Genomic DNA, 17798 nt, shown 5'->3' on the forward strand with positions numbered 1-17798 from the left:
GCTTTCATTTCCCCCCGTTCTCCAAGTCATGTAGCTTGACACCAAGCACTCTGTCTTGTTGCTGTTCTCCTTGACCCCATTTTGTGGTGTATCCGCAGGGTGATTCGGAACCTATTCCTGAGCAGTAATGGGCTCCACCAGGTGACAGAGCTGATCCACCTGGACCCAGTGAGAACATTCACCCTCAGAGTATTCGAGACGCTGATCCTCCACACAGGAAACCAGCAGGCCAATCCGGCCTCAGGGATGAGACTAGAGACTGAGGAGGTTACTAGTTTCCATAGTCACAAAGAAGACGTGCAAGGTCTCAAGCTCGGCAAGGCCCACCAGAATGGCAGAGCTGAATCTGATGCCTGTAGGAATGATGCCCACCTCAGTGCTAGTAGTCTCTTCCTACGCATGGCTTTCCTATGTGTGAGCAAAGAGGCCGACTCGGATAGGGACTCAGCCAATGACTCAGAGGACACATCCGGCTATGACAGCACAGCAAGTGAGCCCTTGGGGGGCCGACTACCGTGCCTTCCCCCTGATGATGTGACTCTGCCCGCTAAGGACCAGTTGTGGCGGGTGGCTGACGTGTGGTCGGCTTGCCACTGGATCTACCGCTCCAGCCATACCTTCCAGAAGCAGCTCTTCAAGCTGGGCGGCTTTGACATCTGCTCCCGTCTCATGACCCTAGTCATCCAGAAGCTGGCCACCAAGACCAAGGACAGCAGGGGCAAGAAGAAGAAGGATGCCAAGGGGAAGCCAAGTCCAGGCCAGCAAGATTCCCATGACCCTGACCCAGGCCCTGGATCAAATCAGGCCTTTCCAAGTGGTGAGCAGACCGAGTCCAAATGCCAAGAGCAGGTCCGAAAGCTGGAGGAGGAATGGCCGTTCCAGTGTCTACGGCTACTGGAGGCCCTTCTGGCTATATGTCTTCAGGGTGCTGGCTCCACTCTCCAGAAGGTGGACCTCGAATCCTCTTTCCAGGTATGTTGGTCTGTTTGATAGCTCTAATGCCGTCTGGTGGAATTATGTTTTGACTGTGTGATTTCCCCCCCCCCGCTTCAGCCGCAGTCGAAGCAGGAAACCCTGCATGATCTACAGGAGCAGCTCTCCCTCTCCGGCCTGGTGGCTTCTGACCTGGCCATCCCGCTCTTCGACTGCCTGCTGCGTGTGGCTCTGGCTGAAGGGAGCCCCAGCCCAGATGTGGCCGTGGGGAAGGCCGAGAGGGTGAGTACTCCATGTGCGATTTCCCCCCCCCCCATGTTTCTGTACGACATTCATCAGCTTACTTTGCTGAACTCATGTGAGAATTCACAGTACTAATTACAGTGTGCTGAAATCTGACACAGTACTCATTATGCAGAAGCGTGACAGTGTTATCATTACAAAAAAGCCTGACACAGTACTCATTACACATTACATAGTGCAGTAGTGTGTGATGGGGATGCAACCAGCCAGAAGGTTTCACGTTCACGTCATAGTGCTGTTAAGCACCCAGCATACTTCTCTGTGTTGCTTAATGAAGTATAAAGTAGAATCAATCCATAATTTGGGTACTGCCAAATAAATTGTACTCTGCAACATTCTTTTAGCTGTTTTCTGTACACAGCATCCACAACATTTTTAGGTGCAGTGTGTTTCATTTTATATCGTTTCTGAAACTGTGAACGTAGATTGGCTTGAATAATCCTTATTGTTTTTGGTGTGTCCTGAACACAAACACGTCACCTGACTGAAGGCTTTATTGACGGAGACAAATTTGTAGGTTTCTGGTGACATGTGGTGATGTTCACCGTGGCTGTGCGTGTGCGTCACGGCAACAGCAGCCCGCCCCCCCAGCTCCTCGCGCTGTGCTCAGTTCCATGCGTTTTTGTAGGAGCACTTGGGGATTTTTCAGCTGAGCTTCTTCCCTTTGGTCTCATAGAAACTCCAGTCACGCCGGGGGGCCGCGGCCCCAGACGGTTACCAGTCAGAAGAAGCGAGCGATTCCCAGGACCCCCCCGATCAGGTGACGGCAGAGGAGGGCTATGAGGGTGATGCTGAAAGCCACACTGAGGACAGCAGTACTTGGGATCAGGGTAAACTTCCGGATGGATTTTCATTTCCTAATTTTTGTAACATGTTACATGGGAGCTTTCTCACATGGCAGTGATACAAAGGGCAGTTAAGCAAATTCTTGTCTTTAAGTTGCATGTTGTTTGTTTGTGTGTGTGTGTGTGTGTGTGTGTACCTTTTGATGGACAAGCTCACCATCACCCTGTACTGGATGGTCAGTTGGAAGATAGATGAATGTATGGCTGTTATGTGGTTCGTTCAGCTTCGATGTCTTCATTGCAGGTTTCCTGGCTGTGTGTCTGTGTAGTAAAAAGGTCGTTACCATTTTCTGACTCCATATCATGGGACGCTGGCAGATGCTTCTACTTAAGCCCAATTGGTGACCAGGGACAGTGAATAGAAGTTTTGAGGAATGTGCTGGATCCTTGGAGAAGTTATTCTCATCTCTTGGGCACACAGATCAGCTGGCCTTAATCTGCAGTGTGGGACCATCTCCAGTGGGGTAGATGTCGTTTACAGGGCCAGTGTTTCTGCCGCTGCTTTCTCATCGCTGACGTAATTCGTCCCTCGCCGCCACCGTTTTGTACCTGGTTCGTTTTCTTTATTCTGTGGACAGTTTGCATTGATGGGGTCATTGAGTTTATTTGTAGAAGCGTTGCCTGGGTAACCTGTGTCATAAACACAGCTTGCTTTTTTTTCTACTATGGATGACGGTGGATGTCATTGATGTTTTGTTTTATATTGTCTCCATGGGTCAGAGAAGGCAGCTGTTGATGCGGAATGAGATGATTGCCTTTAGGTGCTAAGTTGTCCTTCTTCCTCGATGACACCCTCCTTTGTCCCATGGGCTTTTACTCTGCATTAAATTCGGGATTAAGTGCTGACAGCACGTGGGTCTTTGCCTGGTCTGCAGTCTTCATCATGAGTAACCAATGACAAGATCTTTCCACTCGATAAGCATCCCGAGGCCAGATGAGTTTCTATATTTCTGATATAACCAGTTGGGAGGTTTTTTTTTTTAATAGATATCTGGTCCCCTCTCCTGGTTATTTCTGAACTGCTTCCTTGCCAGTGTTTCCAGGATAGATTGAGGAGGGAGGTGGACTTTTGTAATCGAAGAGTCAAAAACGCCTTTGCACAGAAAAGTAAAATGTCAGACTCCATTCGATAGCAAGACGCCTATTACAGGTCATGCGGCTTTGGTGTCCGTCTGAGCCCTGAGGTTAATGTACCACCTTCCCACGTCAGTGATGCACATCTCCTCCGTCTCCAGAGGGCTACGAGCGGGTCTGGATCTCGCTCTCTGTGTCTGGCTCATGCACCGTCACTCGCATCAGTGAGGTGTGGGCCGCTGACGTATGCCCGATCGGCTCACCCGCGGTGACTCATCCTGCACTCGTCAGTTGCCGACCACAAGGCTCCCGGAGAAACAGCCCATTGCCTCGTGACTCCCTTGTCGACGGCTTCGTTAGTAACAGCTTTTTACACGAGGAGGTGTGGCTTATGGCCAGGACTGCAGTCTTATGAACAGATGCGTGAAATGGCCATAAGGACAAGGATTCCGAGCCTCGGGGAACACTGCTCTGTAACCCTTAACCATTTAGCTACGCCAGCGACTATATGGTACCTGTATGTAGTAGCTATGCTGTCCTAGCTGTGGTTAGGTCTAAAACATTCCAGCTGCGGCAAGATTACCGAGAGCTCGCCACAGTGATACGGCACGTTGCCCCGCATCAGACCCAGTTATCTGAACCCGTGCGTTCTTTGTGGGCCCAGGGCTCATTGCAGAAGTCTGATTGGCCGCCTGCGACCCCACGGCTGATGCTTGTGGAGCTTTGTCAACACGTGGCACCTTTGAGAAAGATTTTGGGCAGCTGGCAGGGGCTGAGGGGGGAGGAAGGATGGGGAGTTCCACAGCCAGCTGCGATGATCTGTGAGAGCTGTCCTCCCTGTCGTCGTGGAGAACGGAGGCAGAGGATCGCCACGGACCTCCCAAATTCTCGCTAGAACCGGAATGAATCAGCGAGCGAGGGGGGGGGGGGCACTGAGATCTCTGTCTCTGTGATCCTGTGGCGCGATGGCGTGTGATGGGACTCCTCTTTCAGGGTGGATTAGGTCTCTCGTGAACTGATGCAGTTGCGCTGTGCTGGCTAGTTCCGTGCCAGTGAGGAGCTTCCAGTGAAGCTGCCAGTGAGGAGCTTGCGTTTCCTGTGAAGATGCTTGGAGGTAATGCACGTAGAGCTGTGTGTGTGGTTTAATACATGTCTAAGCTGCTTTCGCTCTCTTTTTATGTCAGGATAACCTTCTACTTTGCTGTGTGCCCTCTACAGCAGTGGGAGCAGACGCAGGATCCTCGGAAGAAGGCTCGTCCTGGGGTCCCACAGAGAGCCCGGGCCTCTGCGAGCTCCGGAACCCAGAGGTGTGCAGCATGCAGTTGGCACTGCTGGCTTCAGGCTCGCCGGACCTGGGAGTGCTGACCCACGTGCTGCGCGGCATGCTGCAGGCGCTCCGCGGGAACCCCCGCAACGTCACGCTGCTCTACCGGCAGGTGAAGCTCAGTCCCCGTTTCCCATGCTGCCCTGTACCTTTGCTGTCACTGGGGCTGTACCTTCAAGGGTACGTGTACCCTTTTAAGATACAAAAATGGACTTCAAGCAACATTTTTGTGCCATTGGGGGTACATTAATATTGTTTGTACTTTTGGGATGTTCCTCAGAGCCCATTTCTGTACGTTAAAAAGTACAATTACCTACAGCTAAGGGTACAATTAGCAGACCCTCGAGGGTACAGCCCCAGTGACAAGCAAAGGTACAAATTAGTTCCCTTTTTGATGTCACCTCTGTTCTTTCAACCCGTAGCTCACACACCCTCCCAGTTAAACTCTAGCTTCACAAACTATACCCCTATCCTTTCATTCACATTTCCCTTGTTTCTCTCGTTTTTGGTGGATTTTTCTTTATTTAGTAAGTCCTTTTTGATCCCAAACATCTTTGCATTAAATCCTATGACGACTCATTTTCTGCTGCATTTACCATACTGTTAAGGGGTGTTTTGGTTCTGAAGGCATTCTGCACCTCCGCAGGGTGCCGTGAAGACACTTTTGAACGGTTTCCAGCACATCCTGAGCCGGGCCGACCCTTCCTATGAAGGTCAGTGCAAATCTCCGCGTTGGCATGGAGGGCGCCCCCCAGTGGCGGAAGAACGTGACGCCAAGCTTCTGCGTATCCACACAGAGTGTCAGACTATGTTGGTGGAGCTGCTGGTTGCCATGGCGAGCAAAAGTGTCACGCAGGAGGAACTGGTCCTGCTCGTCCGTCTGTTCCTGGAGAAGGCCCCCCCTGTCGTAAGTGCCCCCACACCGCTGCCTCCTCAGAGCCAAAAGCTCACCCCCAGAGCCTTCTCTCTACATGCCACTATTGTGGGACTCTCACTCCCCCCATGCCCAGCCTGGCCTTTATGTAATTCCTTTGCCGAATTGCATGATAGCCCTAATAGATCATCACTTTATGCGTTTCCTTACAACTAAAGATATATAAAGATATATATATATATATAAAGTCATTAAAACTGTTTGGATTTTGATAATCAAAAGAGCTGGGTTTTATTAAAATAAGAATTAGTGAATGAGGTTCCCAAACAGAATCATTTAGCATTCAGAGTAGATGTCACATGACCCACCCCCCCCACCCCCAAATCGATCCCTATGTTTAATGCTAAGAAGTTTGCTGTGCATCCTGTATAGTTGGCATTTTGTGGCTTACTAAGAATATTAGATAATTATTAATTAAATCATTTTCTGTATGAACTTGTACGGATTATTATCTTGCTCTAGAAAAGTAGAGCGGTCAATGCGTTGATTTAGTGAATTTTTTTGAGCAGTCTGTCACAGGATTCTTGCAGGTACACGTCTATTCACACGACTAATCAGTCTATAAATAAAACTGCTGCAGGAGTCAGATATTCCATCCATCTGGCCAGCATGATGGTTAAGGTCGCGGGCTGGTGGGTGGAGCCTATTCCTGGCAGATTCAGGCACAGGTTATATCCACCATCATGTCACCCTCTTCTGACATTGTTTTGGGTTTTTTTGTGTGTGATTGCTGTGTGTGCTCTGAGTAGCTGACCTGCTGAGTGTCCAGCTGTATGAGCCGCCGTTTTTATAAAGACAAGCTTGCTTTTATACTTCATGGCGTCTTTCATGCTTATTACATACTTTATGAAGAGCTGAAGGCCGGTTCTGTATAAAGAGTGGTGTATAAATCCAGTAGAGAGCTCTGGAAACCCAATGTGAATCCTGTCTGTACTGGGAAAGATTTATCTGTCCATCACATCGATCCACCTGACTTCCGGAGCTTGTAGCCCAGGATAGTGTGTGTGTGTGTGTGTGTGTGTGTGTGTGTGTGTGTGTGTGTGTGTGTGTGTATATATATGATTACTTTGAGGTGCTGCAGTGGCTCAGCGGGCAGCTGTGGGTTCGATTCCCGCCCAGCCCCTGGGTATAGAATTTTTATGTCTTTTTCCTGTATTTGTGTGGGTTTCTTTGCAAAGAAATGCAGTAATGTTGACTGTGTTGTAAAAATGGTACTTGTCAAGGTCTGGGATATATTAGAAGGTGAAGTAACATTTGGTACTTGTAGTTGATGTTGAATACTGAAGTGGGCAGGGACTATGATCTGAATGACTTTACCAAATCAGTATGGCCAGATGACCGGGTCAGAGCATCTTCGAAGCGACAAGGCTTGTGGGGTCACGGTCCGTTGTGGTGAGAACCTACTGAAAACGGTCTGAGGAGGGAAAAACCATAAGTACCTCACAGGGTGTGGCCAAGACATGTGGTACAGAGAAACAGAAGGGCTACTGTGGCACAAATGGCAGATTATTTTGATGGTTTTGTGTGATAATGTGTCATGACACACAGTGCATCAAGCCTTGCTGTGTATGACACTACATAGCTGCGGATCCGAGTTGTCAGTTTAACGCATCCCACAGATGCTCGACACATACCCGGCTGTCCACGTGACTCGACAGGAATTCATCAACCCAGCTGACCACCTTCCATTGCTCCAAGGTCCAGTTCCGATGCTTTTATGCCCATTGAAGGTAATTTCGATGATGGACGCGTCTGCATGGGCACTCTCACTGGCCTGCAAGTACACAGGTCCATATGCCGCAGGGCTCGATACCATGTGACGTGACTCATTACTCCCGTGACCATCATGAAACGATCTGCCATTTGAGGCACAGTAGACCTTCTGTTTCTTTGTACCAAATCGAATCAAAATTGGATAAATACATGCACAACAGTACAGCAAACAGTGGTCCATACAAGCAATGAAATGAGTTTCCCCAGTAATTCCCTATAGTAAGTGATATTCAAAAGAAGCGTCAAAGTAAAATAGTAAATAGAATTGGTGAAACGGTAAAAATGTTTTAAGACGAAAATAATAAAATGTAAATGTTCAAATTGTCCATAGTAATGGTCGGATCAGCTACTGTGTAGCCTCACTGTTTGAAGGAAGAAACCTGCAGAGCCTGTTGGTCTGTGGCCCAATGCTTCGGTACAGTTAACTGACAGCAGGAGTGACCACGGTTTGCAGTTATAAGGTGTCTGGGTCCTTGATGATGGAAGCTGCCTTCGTGAGGTATCTACTTCTTTAGATATCCTGGAGGTCAGGCAGGTTGCAACCAGGATTCCTACGGAAGTAGATGCCTCAAGACGGCCAGGTCCATCCACACAGGATAGCCTTTATTCACATCCTGCATTGACGAGTCTTGGTTGCCCAACACCCTATCGCCAGATCGTTCTTCCCTCCTCAGACCACTCTCAGCACGTACTCGCCATGGTCACCCCATAAGCCTAATCCTCTAATATATTCCAAACCTTGACACACACCATCTTTGAGATTATTCACATCACATAGGGGGTGGCCATAATATTTTGGCTTGTGTGTGTGTGTGTATATGGGTGTCTCTGAACCTGGATAACTTTGGTCTCACTTCTGTTGTCAGGTTCAGTTGAGTTTCCTCTTTCTCCTACAGGATGTCTTGCTAGGAGGTTTTCTCCGGGTGGTGAAGGCCAACGTGAACCCGGAACCCCTCTGCTTTCTGAAATTCCCCCTAGCTGCCGAAGACTCCCCTGGCCTCATCGGCCAGTCTGGAGGGCCCAGAGAGAGCACCAGGAGGGGGCATCTCCCCCTAGGGTGTCTGGCAGCTGATGGGGAATCACCAGGACGTTTTGGGGCCTCCCCCTGGCATATGGCCCCTATCCACCTACAGCTAATGGGGCAGAACTGCTGGCCACATTTGGCAGACGGCTTCAGTGTGTCACTGTGGTTGAGGACCTGGTGTGACACCAAGGGGCGGGGCCCTAGCAAGAGTGAGAGTCACGTTAGGAAGCCTGGAGTGCCTCGAGATCTCACTGTGGACATGAGAGGTACTGAAGCTTCCTTTGACACGTTACTCTCCGGCCAGTTGTATGTCATTATTGAGGTTGTGGTAGTTGTCCCAATAAATAAGGAATAAATTTAAAGCACTAAAATGTGATCGAGAGTAGGGTGAACAAGGTGGCATTCACCATCTTTGAACTCTGGTGTATGTCCCAGAAGGAAAGAACCTTCCAGGATCAGTCCAGTTAAGCCCACAAAGCACGAGTGACCATCTGGTAAAGGATGGCTTTCTCCACATCTTCTCCATGGGCTCCAAGGCCCTGATGTTACAGGTGTGGGCCAACCCTACCACTGGGGCCTTCAGCTTCAGGTACCAAACGACACCCCGTGTGTGGTGTGGGGGGGTCCCAATGGACAAGCTGTACAAACCATCACCTTGCTTCTTCTCCCCTTCCAGGGTGTGTGTTGACCCCGGTGACGAGGTGGGCCTCCTCGCCAAGGCTGAGTCCCAAGGGGGCCTGCTGACCCCCGGACAGTGGGAGCACATAGCCCTCACCTATACCCAAAAACCCGAGGGCAAGAGAAATGCCCACGGCAGACTGGCTCTATGGATCTGTGGCGTGAGGTGGGTCTTGAAATATCTTCACTCTCTCTCTGTTGTGAACGTTGTTTGACAACTCAAGGTTGATATCCCACTCAGTATGCTGGTTATCTGTCTGTAACCTTTCTCACTGGGTACACCACTCTTTATTCTCTTTACACTCTTTATCTTTATTTCCTCTTTTCACTTCTACACAGTGAAGAACAAAGGAAGTAATTCAGCCCTGACTCAACCTCAAGCCAAGTGGGCTTGACCTTTTGATAGCAATATGTGGAGAGACACTGTGTGGAGATGGTGACCGATACACCCTGTGTTTTCCTGCTCTTTGCTCTAGGCGGTATGATGTTTCGCTGGACTACCCACTTCCCAGGAAACCCAGCCTGTCCACGGATGGCAACAAGACCTACTGCATGCTAGGACACCGCCATCCAACTGTGGAGGACCAGTGTGGCACTGGGCGTACCTGGGACTTTGGCAGCCTGCTACTCTTCAATGGTACACCTAGCGCCCCTACTCCCTGGCCACTGAAATCTCCCATAGTAACTGTGTCCATGGATACCTGACATTTTCCCATTCAAAGGTCAAAAAAAGTCACTTGTGTCCACCATATATGAACAAACTATGAAAAATAGTGTTGCTATACAATGCTTTACTGTGAACAAAATTCACTGTTTTGGAAATCCGCTTACTCTTGTGTCAGTTCCATGCCTGGTTCCTGTTTTGGTCTCTGATCCATCAAACCATCAGTTGGCAACTCCGGTGGACTGTCTGGCTGAGTGGAGCGGGTGTTTCTCAGATTCTGTGGTTTCCATACTGTTGAGAAAACATGAAATGCAGGAAGGTTTATTACTAGCCACACACCTCCAACTGATGCCAGGTGTGACATCCTGTTTGTCAGATGCAGCTTTCAGGCCACCATTATAAGTGTGCTCACCAGCTGGCTTGGTATTGGAAAAAACGTCCCCCAGTCGCCTACAATTTGAGTTTGACCATTTAATGGCATCTTAGTGTTGATGTTCGCCTCAATGATGTCATTTCCATTTCATTTCAGTGACATTCTTGATTGTCTGGATCAACATTCTCACCCCTTCCTGAAATGTATTCATAATCTTCAGGCTCCAGAATCGAATCTGAGGAGGCCTTCTACCTGTACGCCAGTGGGCCGGACTTCACTTCCATCATGCCGGTCAAATACGGCAAACCTGACCCCAGACTGACCAAGTATGCCAGCGAGGAGGGCCTGCAGGCTGACCCGCGAGTCCTAGGGCTTCTCACCAAGGGCTCGCAAGTGGACACGACACCACTCGCCGTAAGCTAAAGCCATGTCATTCTTATGACCTGCAGGGGGTGCTGGAAGGGGTCAATAATTGGCACATTTAATGAATTTGCTCAATTACTAATTAACGGTAAATTCTTTTTCTGGTTCATCCCAGTGATGGTGGGACCCACCTAGATAATTGTTTGATGTTGTTGGCTTACAAAGGGTAGAATTCCAGACAGTTTTGAGAAACACCTGAAGTTCCTGGTCTCCGTATTTAACTTCAACTCATACTTGTGCCCTCTGAGCCAAATTTTATTGGGAGTAATGGGCATTCAAGGTGACACCAGATCTGTGTTTACAAGGGTGCCTAAGGGTGGAGGTTAATGATTTCCATGACTGTTGGGTTGGTGGGAACTCTCAGTAATGTCAGATCTATAAGTCAGTAATTTTGTTCTGGAATCCCAATGATAAGGAAGTTTTATTAGTGACATTTTCATCTCTTTTTTTGCTTTTAGGAGAGCCTGGCGGTAGTCTATACTGCCAGCAGGCCCGGCTCCTACGCCATCTATGAGCCTGTCGTACGGCTGAAGGGGCAGCCTAAGGTGGTAGCTTCCACGAGGCCTTTCAGCACCAAGGACGTGCAGAGCCCCCTGGTGGAGGCACAGGCCATCAGAGCCCTGCGCCCCACCGAACCCCAGGGCCTCCAGAGAGTCCTTCACCAGATCGGAGGAACAGGCACCTTCGTATTCCTCTTTGCCAAGGTACGAGTCCCCCCCCTCTGAGCCTCCCTGCTCTTGGGCTCTTGGGCCAGGAGAAATCACCTGTGCTCCTTCTGCGCCTCACACCCCGAAGACTGTGGAGCTCAGTGACCGCGAAGAGACCCAGGCCCTGGCCCTGAAGGTGCTGCTGTCGCTGATATGGCTCAACCAGCACCGCGTGGCGGAGATGGAGCGCTGCCACGGCTACTCTTTGGTCCGCCAGGTCCTTGTGAAGCCCAAGTGCATCGTGGGATACCACATGCTGCAGGTTTTTGTGCCTCGTTTATCATATGGGACGAAATTAATTACCATCCACCTGAGGGATGCCAGTTTACCATGGGGAAAACACACACCAACTACACACAGACTACGGGCAGTTTAGAAACACCAGTTGCGCGTATTTGGGTTGTGTGAGGGAGTCTGAATCCCTGGAGATTCCCTGGAAAACGTGAGCAGACCCCCACGCTCTGGAATGTGAGGCGACACTGTTCCCCAACACCTGCATGCAAAGCACATGCATGCAAAGCACTGTCTGCCATGGACATGCACCACCTCGAAAACCAAGCCTGCTCACTTCTGTCACACTAGGACATGAGCATAAGGAACAGTGACATCTACTGATCACTGGGACTGTAGCATTCTGTGCAAGGTCTGCTATCACATTAACATGGTTCAGGATTTAAGTTTGAAGGTAAAGTTATGACACGTGAACCACATGCGGTAGTTTGCCAGAGCATAAATACAACAATAGGCCTGTTTTTTAGCTGCACCGCATTTTATTTTCTCATTTTTATTATTATTTCCAAGAATGCGCTGGGTTTAGTCGGCAGCATGAGAATTACCTTTTTTTGTGAATTTTCACGCTCGACTTCTCTCCTTTAAGACCCTTCTGGATGGCTGCTGCAGCAGTCCCATCCTGTCCCTCGGGGTGGACGGCCGCTTCCACCTGGACAGGGAGTCCACGGCTGTTGTCCAGGACCTCCACCTGCTGTCCAGTTTGCTGCTTGACTGGAAGGTGTGGTCCAAGGCCCAGGTAGGTCCCTGTGCTTAAAGCACAGCAGCTGACAGACACTCCTGTGACCTGAAAGATGCTGGTCATGTACCAGGAGGGAAGGTTCTAGTGTAAAATGACACAGGTGTATGAGTGTTCAATGTTTCAGTCGGCTGAGATGGTCTAGACTGGACAAATGTGTGCTGTCCTGCTGCAATAATAATTACAAAGCAAGGGTCCACTGTTAGGCTCAATCTTGTGCATTGAACCCAGTGTTCACCTGATCTTGGATGATACCTTTTGCTCATACATGTAAACAGTGTGACACCTTTTGTGGTATAATCGCCACTTCGTTCTGTGAGAGGTAGCGAAACACTCCATTGTTGCAGTCTGGAAAAAAACCTCATTGCTGTAGCTGGTTGCTGAAGCAGTGCTCACTTTCTGTTTGACCGTCTCCCTATCAGGCAGGGGTGTGGGCGGCCCTCCTGGAGGCCATGGAGGTCCTCATCCACGCCCGCCACCCCCAGCAGATGTACAACATTCAGCAGCTGCTCAAGGCCCGGGTAGTGCAGCGTATCCTTCTCACCTGCCAGGTGCTGCAGGTAGGCAAGTCCGCAGGCCTCTCCCAGCCATCTCCGATCATGCATTTACAAAACTGTACTGGTCCTGTTTTACATGTATGTTTTTATAACCATGCAGTATCAACTGAACATCTCACGTTTTATTCTGATTGTAAACCTAAATGCCCAGCCTACTGGGGACATTTTCCATTAACCCCAAAGAGGGTTCCAGTGAGCATGTCACTGAGCTTCCCTTTGGGCTGGCCCTGTCCACCCCCCTTAACAGGACGAGCATCTGGCCCCCATCCCCCAGAACGTGTGTGCCTCCTTCGTGAAGATCATCCAGGAGGTGCTGGGGTCACCCCCCGACCTGGAGCTGCTCAGAATCGTCTATGGCTTCCTCCTGGCCGCCCACCCGCCAGCCGACGCCTACGTGTGTCACGCCCCCTCAGCGTTCTGCTTCTCCCTGCACATCGGTGAGCCTGCAGGGGGTGCTGTCGCTCCCCAAGCCTCATTTAGCACCTGCTAAAAGCAATGTTTAGGATCTGACCCATGAAACGCCGTGAGCAGAGTGTTGAGGGAATCCCCGGAGGGTAAACCAAGCTCCGTCTGCTGCATGCAAACAGCACAGCTCATAATATCTCATATGTTACTTAGCATGGCTATTAAAGCTCATTGCCCTTCAGGAAGTAGATAATGTATCATGTGAATTATTTAACATTTAAATAGTGGGGAAGCAATAAAGATGTCTGATTCATGAATAGCCTATGTGGCATGAGGTTTAAGGTGTTATCCTTTAGTATAATCTCATGGACTTCTGGACCCAATACTGCAGTGAATGATTTGTTAATTATGAGGGACAGGTGGGCCTTTACACAGTGTGGCATAAATTTACTAGGGCCGACCCATTTTTTTGGAGGGCTCTAAGTGAAATGATTAATCTTGTTGCCATTTGTCATCTTCTGTCCCATTCTGATGGGCTGATTAGATGGGGGGACCCTAACCAACCTCTTAGTTTGCTTATGCCTCGGGCTGGTCCTGCACGTGACCATTAGTATGGCTGGACATTTTAAATTGCCTTCACCCTTTTTAAAGAAAGCGTAGATGCTGCAGGTCAGTGTAACCCAGTCTGGTCTACAGGGACCTGTAGACAAGCCACGTTTTTGCCCCTACTGGGAGCTAGGAGGGAGCCAAAATGTGGACTGCCTGGCAGGGAGCTGGGAGGGGAGCAAAAATGTGGACTGCCTGGCAGGGAGCTGGGAGGGGAGCAAAAATGTGGACTGCCTGGCAGGAAGCTGGGAGGGGAGCAAAAATGTGGATTGTCTGTGGGTGTCCAAGGATTGGGTTGGGAAACACTGTTGTAGCTGAATCTCAACGTGCTCCCCCCCCCTTCTTGATTTTTCTCTGAAAACCTTTTGCCTGGCACCTGTGTGCTGAAGATGGCAAGGTCTACCAGGAAAAGGTGCAGTCCCTCATGTTCCAGCGGCAGTTCAGCGACGGAGCGAGATCGGCATCAGGGTCCCTGTCCCCCACAGGCTTCGCTGGGGAGCCCCTGGGAGGTAAATGTGATAGGATATGAATCCATAGCAGATTAGGTCTAATGAGTGTTTGTTGGAGTCGGGGGGGGGTGATGCGGGGGTAACAAAAGCAGTGGAGAGTCCAGCCGAAAGGAGCAAAGGAGACTAAGGGGGGACATGATCCAGGTGTATAAAATTGTAACAGGTCTGGATGGTGTTCAGCCAAATGGCTAAAGAAGCAGTTCTTTACACAGCGTGTAGTTAGAGTATGGAATAGTTTTCCTGCTAGTGTAGCGCAAGCTAAACCCCCGGGTTCCTTTAAATCGGAGCTAGATAGGATTTTAACAGCTCTGAGCTATTAGTTAAGTTCTCCCCAAACGAGTCTGATGGGCCAAATGGCCTCCTCTCATTTGTAAATTTCTTATGTTCTTATGTTCAAGCAGACAAGATCAACACTTTGGATGAACCTCGTATTTAGCTTGTAACATTTTCCTGTTCATTGCAGATTACTTTGGTGACTGTCAGACCTCAGGTCCCCATCATCAGGACCACTCCCCTTCTCCATCCCCTTGTCCTTCTCCTGCTGCTGAGGACAAGGTGGCCCCCCCAGACTTGGAACCGGTCCCTAACGACCTGGACGCCGAGCAGGACCCGGCTGCCGGAGGGCTGCTCCTGAGCAGCTGCGAGTCGGCTGTGACAGTGGTGGACTGCCACGTGGACCCCCCGGAAATGGGGCGGAGGGAGGAGCCTGAGGCCGATTGGGAAGGCAGGGACATTGGGGTGGGGGGTGCGGCAGAGGCCCTGCTCCGGCCAGACAGTCTGCTGGGAGTCAGGCCAATCCCAAAGGGCAATCGGAGCGGCTTTGCCGGCTTGCACCTTACATTCCCAGCTCAGAACATTGCCGCTGGCCAGTGGCCCGGCACAGCTGACCGCAACGCTCTCCATGATGATGCCACCGCGTATTCTGTCTCTGCAGAGACAGCATGCAATGAAGCGGACCCCGCTGACAACAGGTATGCCACATCATACTATAAATTCTGTCCCAAACGCCCCAGGTAGTGTGTGATCTAGTTGTGTTAGGACGCTGTGTCTGTGATCAGAAGGTTGTCAGTTCAAATCCCATAGTTGGGAAATTGACCACTGGGCCCCTAAGCAAGGGCCTTAACCCCCCCAAAGGCTTCAGAGACTGGCTGCCCCTGCTTTCTCAATTTTACGTCACTTTAGATAAAAGCATGTGCTAAATAAATGCATGTAAAAACAGACCCTTTTTATGTAAATCCGGTCTCTGGCTATAGCCACAGATTTTAACCTGTAGATATGTTTTCCTGGCATGCATGCTTCTAGTTTCTAGCCTGAATGGTGTCAAACTGGCAGCAGCTCCAGGCATATTTTTCCTTCCAAGCCACGTCTGTCCATTTGGAAGTTTGCTCTCACAGATACTACACCGGGCAGGCTGGGCCGATCCCCAGTGGACGCGGCCCAGAGCCCCCATATCCCTGCAGTTTCACACCGAACCTGGCATTAACTCGCGCTGGTCAGTCTCTGTACCAGCTTGCCACGTATTTCGCAGTCTGTCTGTGTGTAAACAAAGCAGACAGTGTCATGCAGAGCCGCTCAGAACATAAATATTGGCAAAAACAAATCTATTTCCTTGTGTCGACTGGCTGGCGATTATAAAATGCGTGTCATTGCTCAGCCTCTATCCCTTATTTGTGGGTTATCCTGCTGTATCGTGCTGATTGTGCCGTCACACTAGGGGGCAGTGAAGTGCATTTGAAGCACTGATCTGTAATGCCTGCACACATTATCCCTAAAGGGAGAGAGGTATTCTGGAATACTGGATGTTTCACTGTACCAAGAATGCAAGGATCTTGGCAAGAACATTCTTGCTAACTTGCCTCCCAGGAACAAACTGGAGACTCTGTGAATCCAAGGATTTTTACCATCCTATGTACTGCCGTTCTAAGTCCTGGAGCTGGTCTTCCGCATTGGAAGATGATATCAAACGGGTACATGAGAACACAGGAATGGTGAATTACACATATTGAGGAACACCCACTGTTATTCCAGTAGACATGGATACCCAAATGGCTGTCCCATCCAGGATTTCCCCTCCTTGAGCCCTATGATGCCCAGAGCCGGCTTCAGGCCCCTCTACCTTGAGGCTGTACCTGAATTTGAGGATGGATGGTAGCAATAGCTGTGCCGTGTGACTCAGTCAGCACTCTGCTACCCGGACTTGACTCTAATGGACCAATTGCTCAGGGCTCCTGTCCTGTGCCTCGGCAGGCCTGGTGCAGAGGACCGGCTGGCCATGGTGTGCTGCGGCCTGTATGAGCTCCTACGGGGCGTTCTGCTCACCCTGCCGGACATCATGTTGGAGAAGGTCGTCAATGGACTCATCCAGCCGGAGGCCCTCATCGTGCTTGTCAACCACCCCTCGGCCCTGGTCCAGCAGGCTGTGATCAAGGTCGGTGTTTAACGTCACTCCCTGCCCCCGTATGCCAGAGCCAGCGGGGCTTAGAGAAACCAGCTGGGTGTGATATTGCTGTTAACTCAGCCAACACTGTAACCCCTCCATTTCCAGCTGCTGGACGCCTACTTCAGCCGGGCCTTCCAGGAGCAGAAGGAGAGGTTCTTGAAGAACCACGGCTTCTCTCTGCTGGCCAACCAGCTGTACCTGCGGCCAGGCAGCCAGGGCCTGCTGGAGTGCTGCCTGGAGATGGTCATGGGCCGTCCTGTGGGCCTGGAGGAGGAGTGAGTGCCATGAAAAATGGGTCCGGCTAGCAGCTATTTTGTCTATCAGCTTTACCTTCAGAATTTTAGTGAACCGTTTATTGACAAGCGGGCATTTTATATTTCACCCTTCATGTTGGGTTTTTCATTCATTTGGTCCTTCATTGAGGATTTGTGCTACCGGCGTATGACGCTGATTCTGTGAATCCCATGAACCAGCAGTATGATTTAGACCCTGGTTGAAATTGTGTGCTTGTCTCAGGCTGGATCCCGAAGCCCTGGAGAAGGTCGGGCCATTCCAGAAGCGATGTGTGATCTCTCTGCTGGGGCTGATCGAGAGTTCCTTGGGTGACAGCGGGCTGGTCCACGCTGCCCTGTGCACCCTGCTTCAGCTACTCAACGCCTGCCCCAAGCTGACCGACATCCTGCTGGACCACGGCCTTCTCTGCGTGCTCCTCAACACGCTGGCTGCTCTCAACGGTCTGGAGAGCGGGTGAGGGATGAGTGAGGGGGTGGATGGGATCAGGTTGTCAGTAAAATACCCAGTGAGGTGTCAATACAACCTGGGTGTCAAGCTCAAGCTGCCTGTACGACCATTTTTTGATTTTCCGTCAAACACCCCATTATCTTGAATCCTACGGCTAAGCTGTTAATCTGCTTGGGCTCATCCCATGGATGATAACTTTGACCCCCTATTCTTCCCCGCAGCATCCCCCTGGACGACCACAAGCTGCTGGTGTGTGACATCCAGCAGCTGCTGGTCTTCGTCACCATCCACTCCTGCAGCTCCTCAGGGTCGCAGTACTTCCGCATCATCGAGGACCTCGTCGCCCTACTGGGACACCTGCAGACCAGCACAATACCTCGCACCAAAGGTCAGATGCCTCCGGCTTCCTGAGAGGAGGGGCTTGTCTGAGCTAAAAATTTCTGGAACTTATTCCCAGT

At 50.3% G+C, this 17798-nt stretch overlaps 1 protein-coding gene across 7 annotated transcripts in view; it reads left to right on the forward strand.

Annotated features, from left to right (window-relative positions):
• LOC125715621 (lysosomal-trafficking regulator-like) overlaps window positions 1-17798 on the forward strand; it is a 52860-nt gene that overhangs the window by 19305 nt on the left and 15757 nt on the right. For 6 of the 7 annotated variants that reach the window (XM_048987379.1, XM_048987380.1, XM_048987383.1 and 3 more), the window contains 22 exons: window positions 99-972; window positions 1054-1215; window positions 1913-2066; window positions 4374-4591; window positions 5126-5192; window positions 5277-5386; window positions 8083-8476; window positions 8646-8799; window positions 8887-9054; window positions 9365-9525; window positions 10146-10339; window positions 10807-11052; window positions 11144-11317; window positions 11933-12082; window positions 12505-12642; window positions 12887-13076; window positions 14040-14159; window positions 14623-15130; window positions 16383-16587; window positions 16705-16874; window positions 17116-17346; window positions 17562-17728. In XM_048987379.1, coding sequence (XP_048843336.1) covers window positions 99-972; window positions 1054-1215; window positions 1913-2066; window positions 4374-4591; window positions 5126-5192; window positions 5277-5386; window positions 8083-8476; window positions 8646-8799; window positions 8887-9054; window positions 9365-9525; window positions 10146-10339; window positions 10807-11052; window positions 11144-11317; window positions 11933-12082; window positions 12505-12642; window positions 12887-13076; window positions 14040-14159; window positions 14623-15130; window positions 16383-16587; window positions 16705-16874; window positions 17116-17346; window positions 17562-17728 — 4955 coding nt within the window. The remainder of the gene's footprint in view (window positions 1-98; window positions 973-1053; window positions 1216-1912; window positions 2067-4373; window positions 4592-5125; window positions 5193-5276; window positions 5387-8082; window positions 8477-8645; window positions 8800-8886; window positions 9055-9364; window positions 9526-10145; window positions 10340-10806; window positions 11053-11143; window positions 11318-11932; window positions 12083-12504; window positions 12643-12886; window positions 13077-14039; window positions 14160-14622; window positions 15131-16382; window positions 16588-16704; window positions 16875-17115; window positions 17347-17561; window positions 17729-17798) is intronic. The other variant, XM_048987378.1, reaches the window with a different exon arrangement.

This window comes from Brienomyrus brachyistius, chromosome 20 (assembly GCF_023856365.1).
Source record: "Brienomyrus brachyistius isolate T26 chromosome 20, BBRACH_0.4, whole genome shotgun sequence".
NCBI lineage: Eukaryota > Metazoa > Chordata > Actinopteri > Osteoglossiformes > Mormyridae > Brienomyrus > Brienomyrus brachyistius.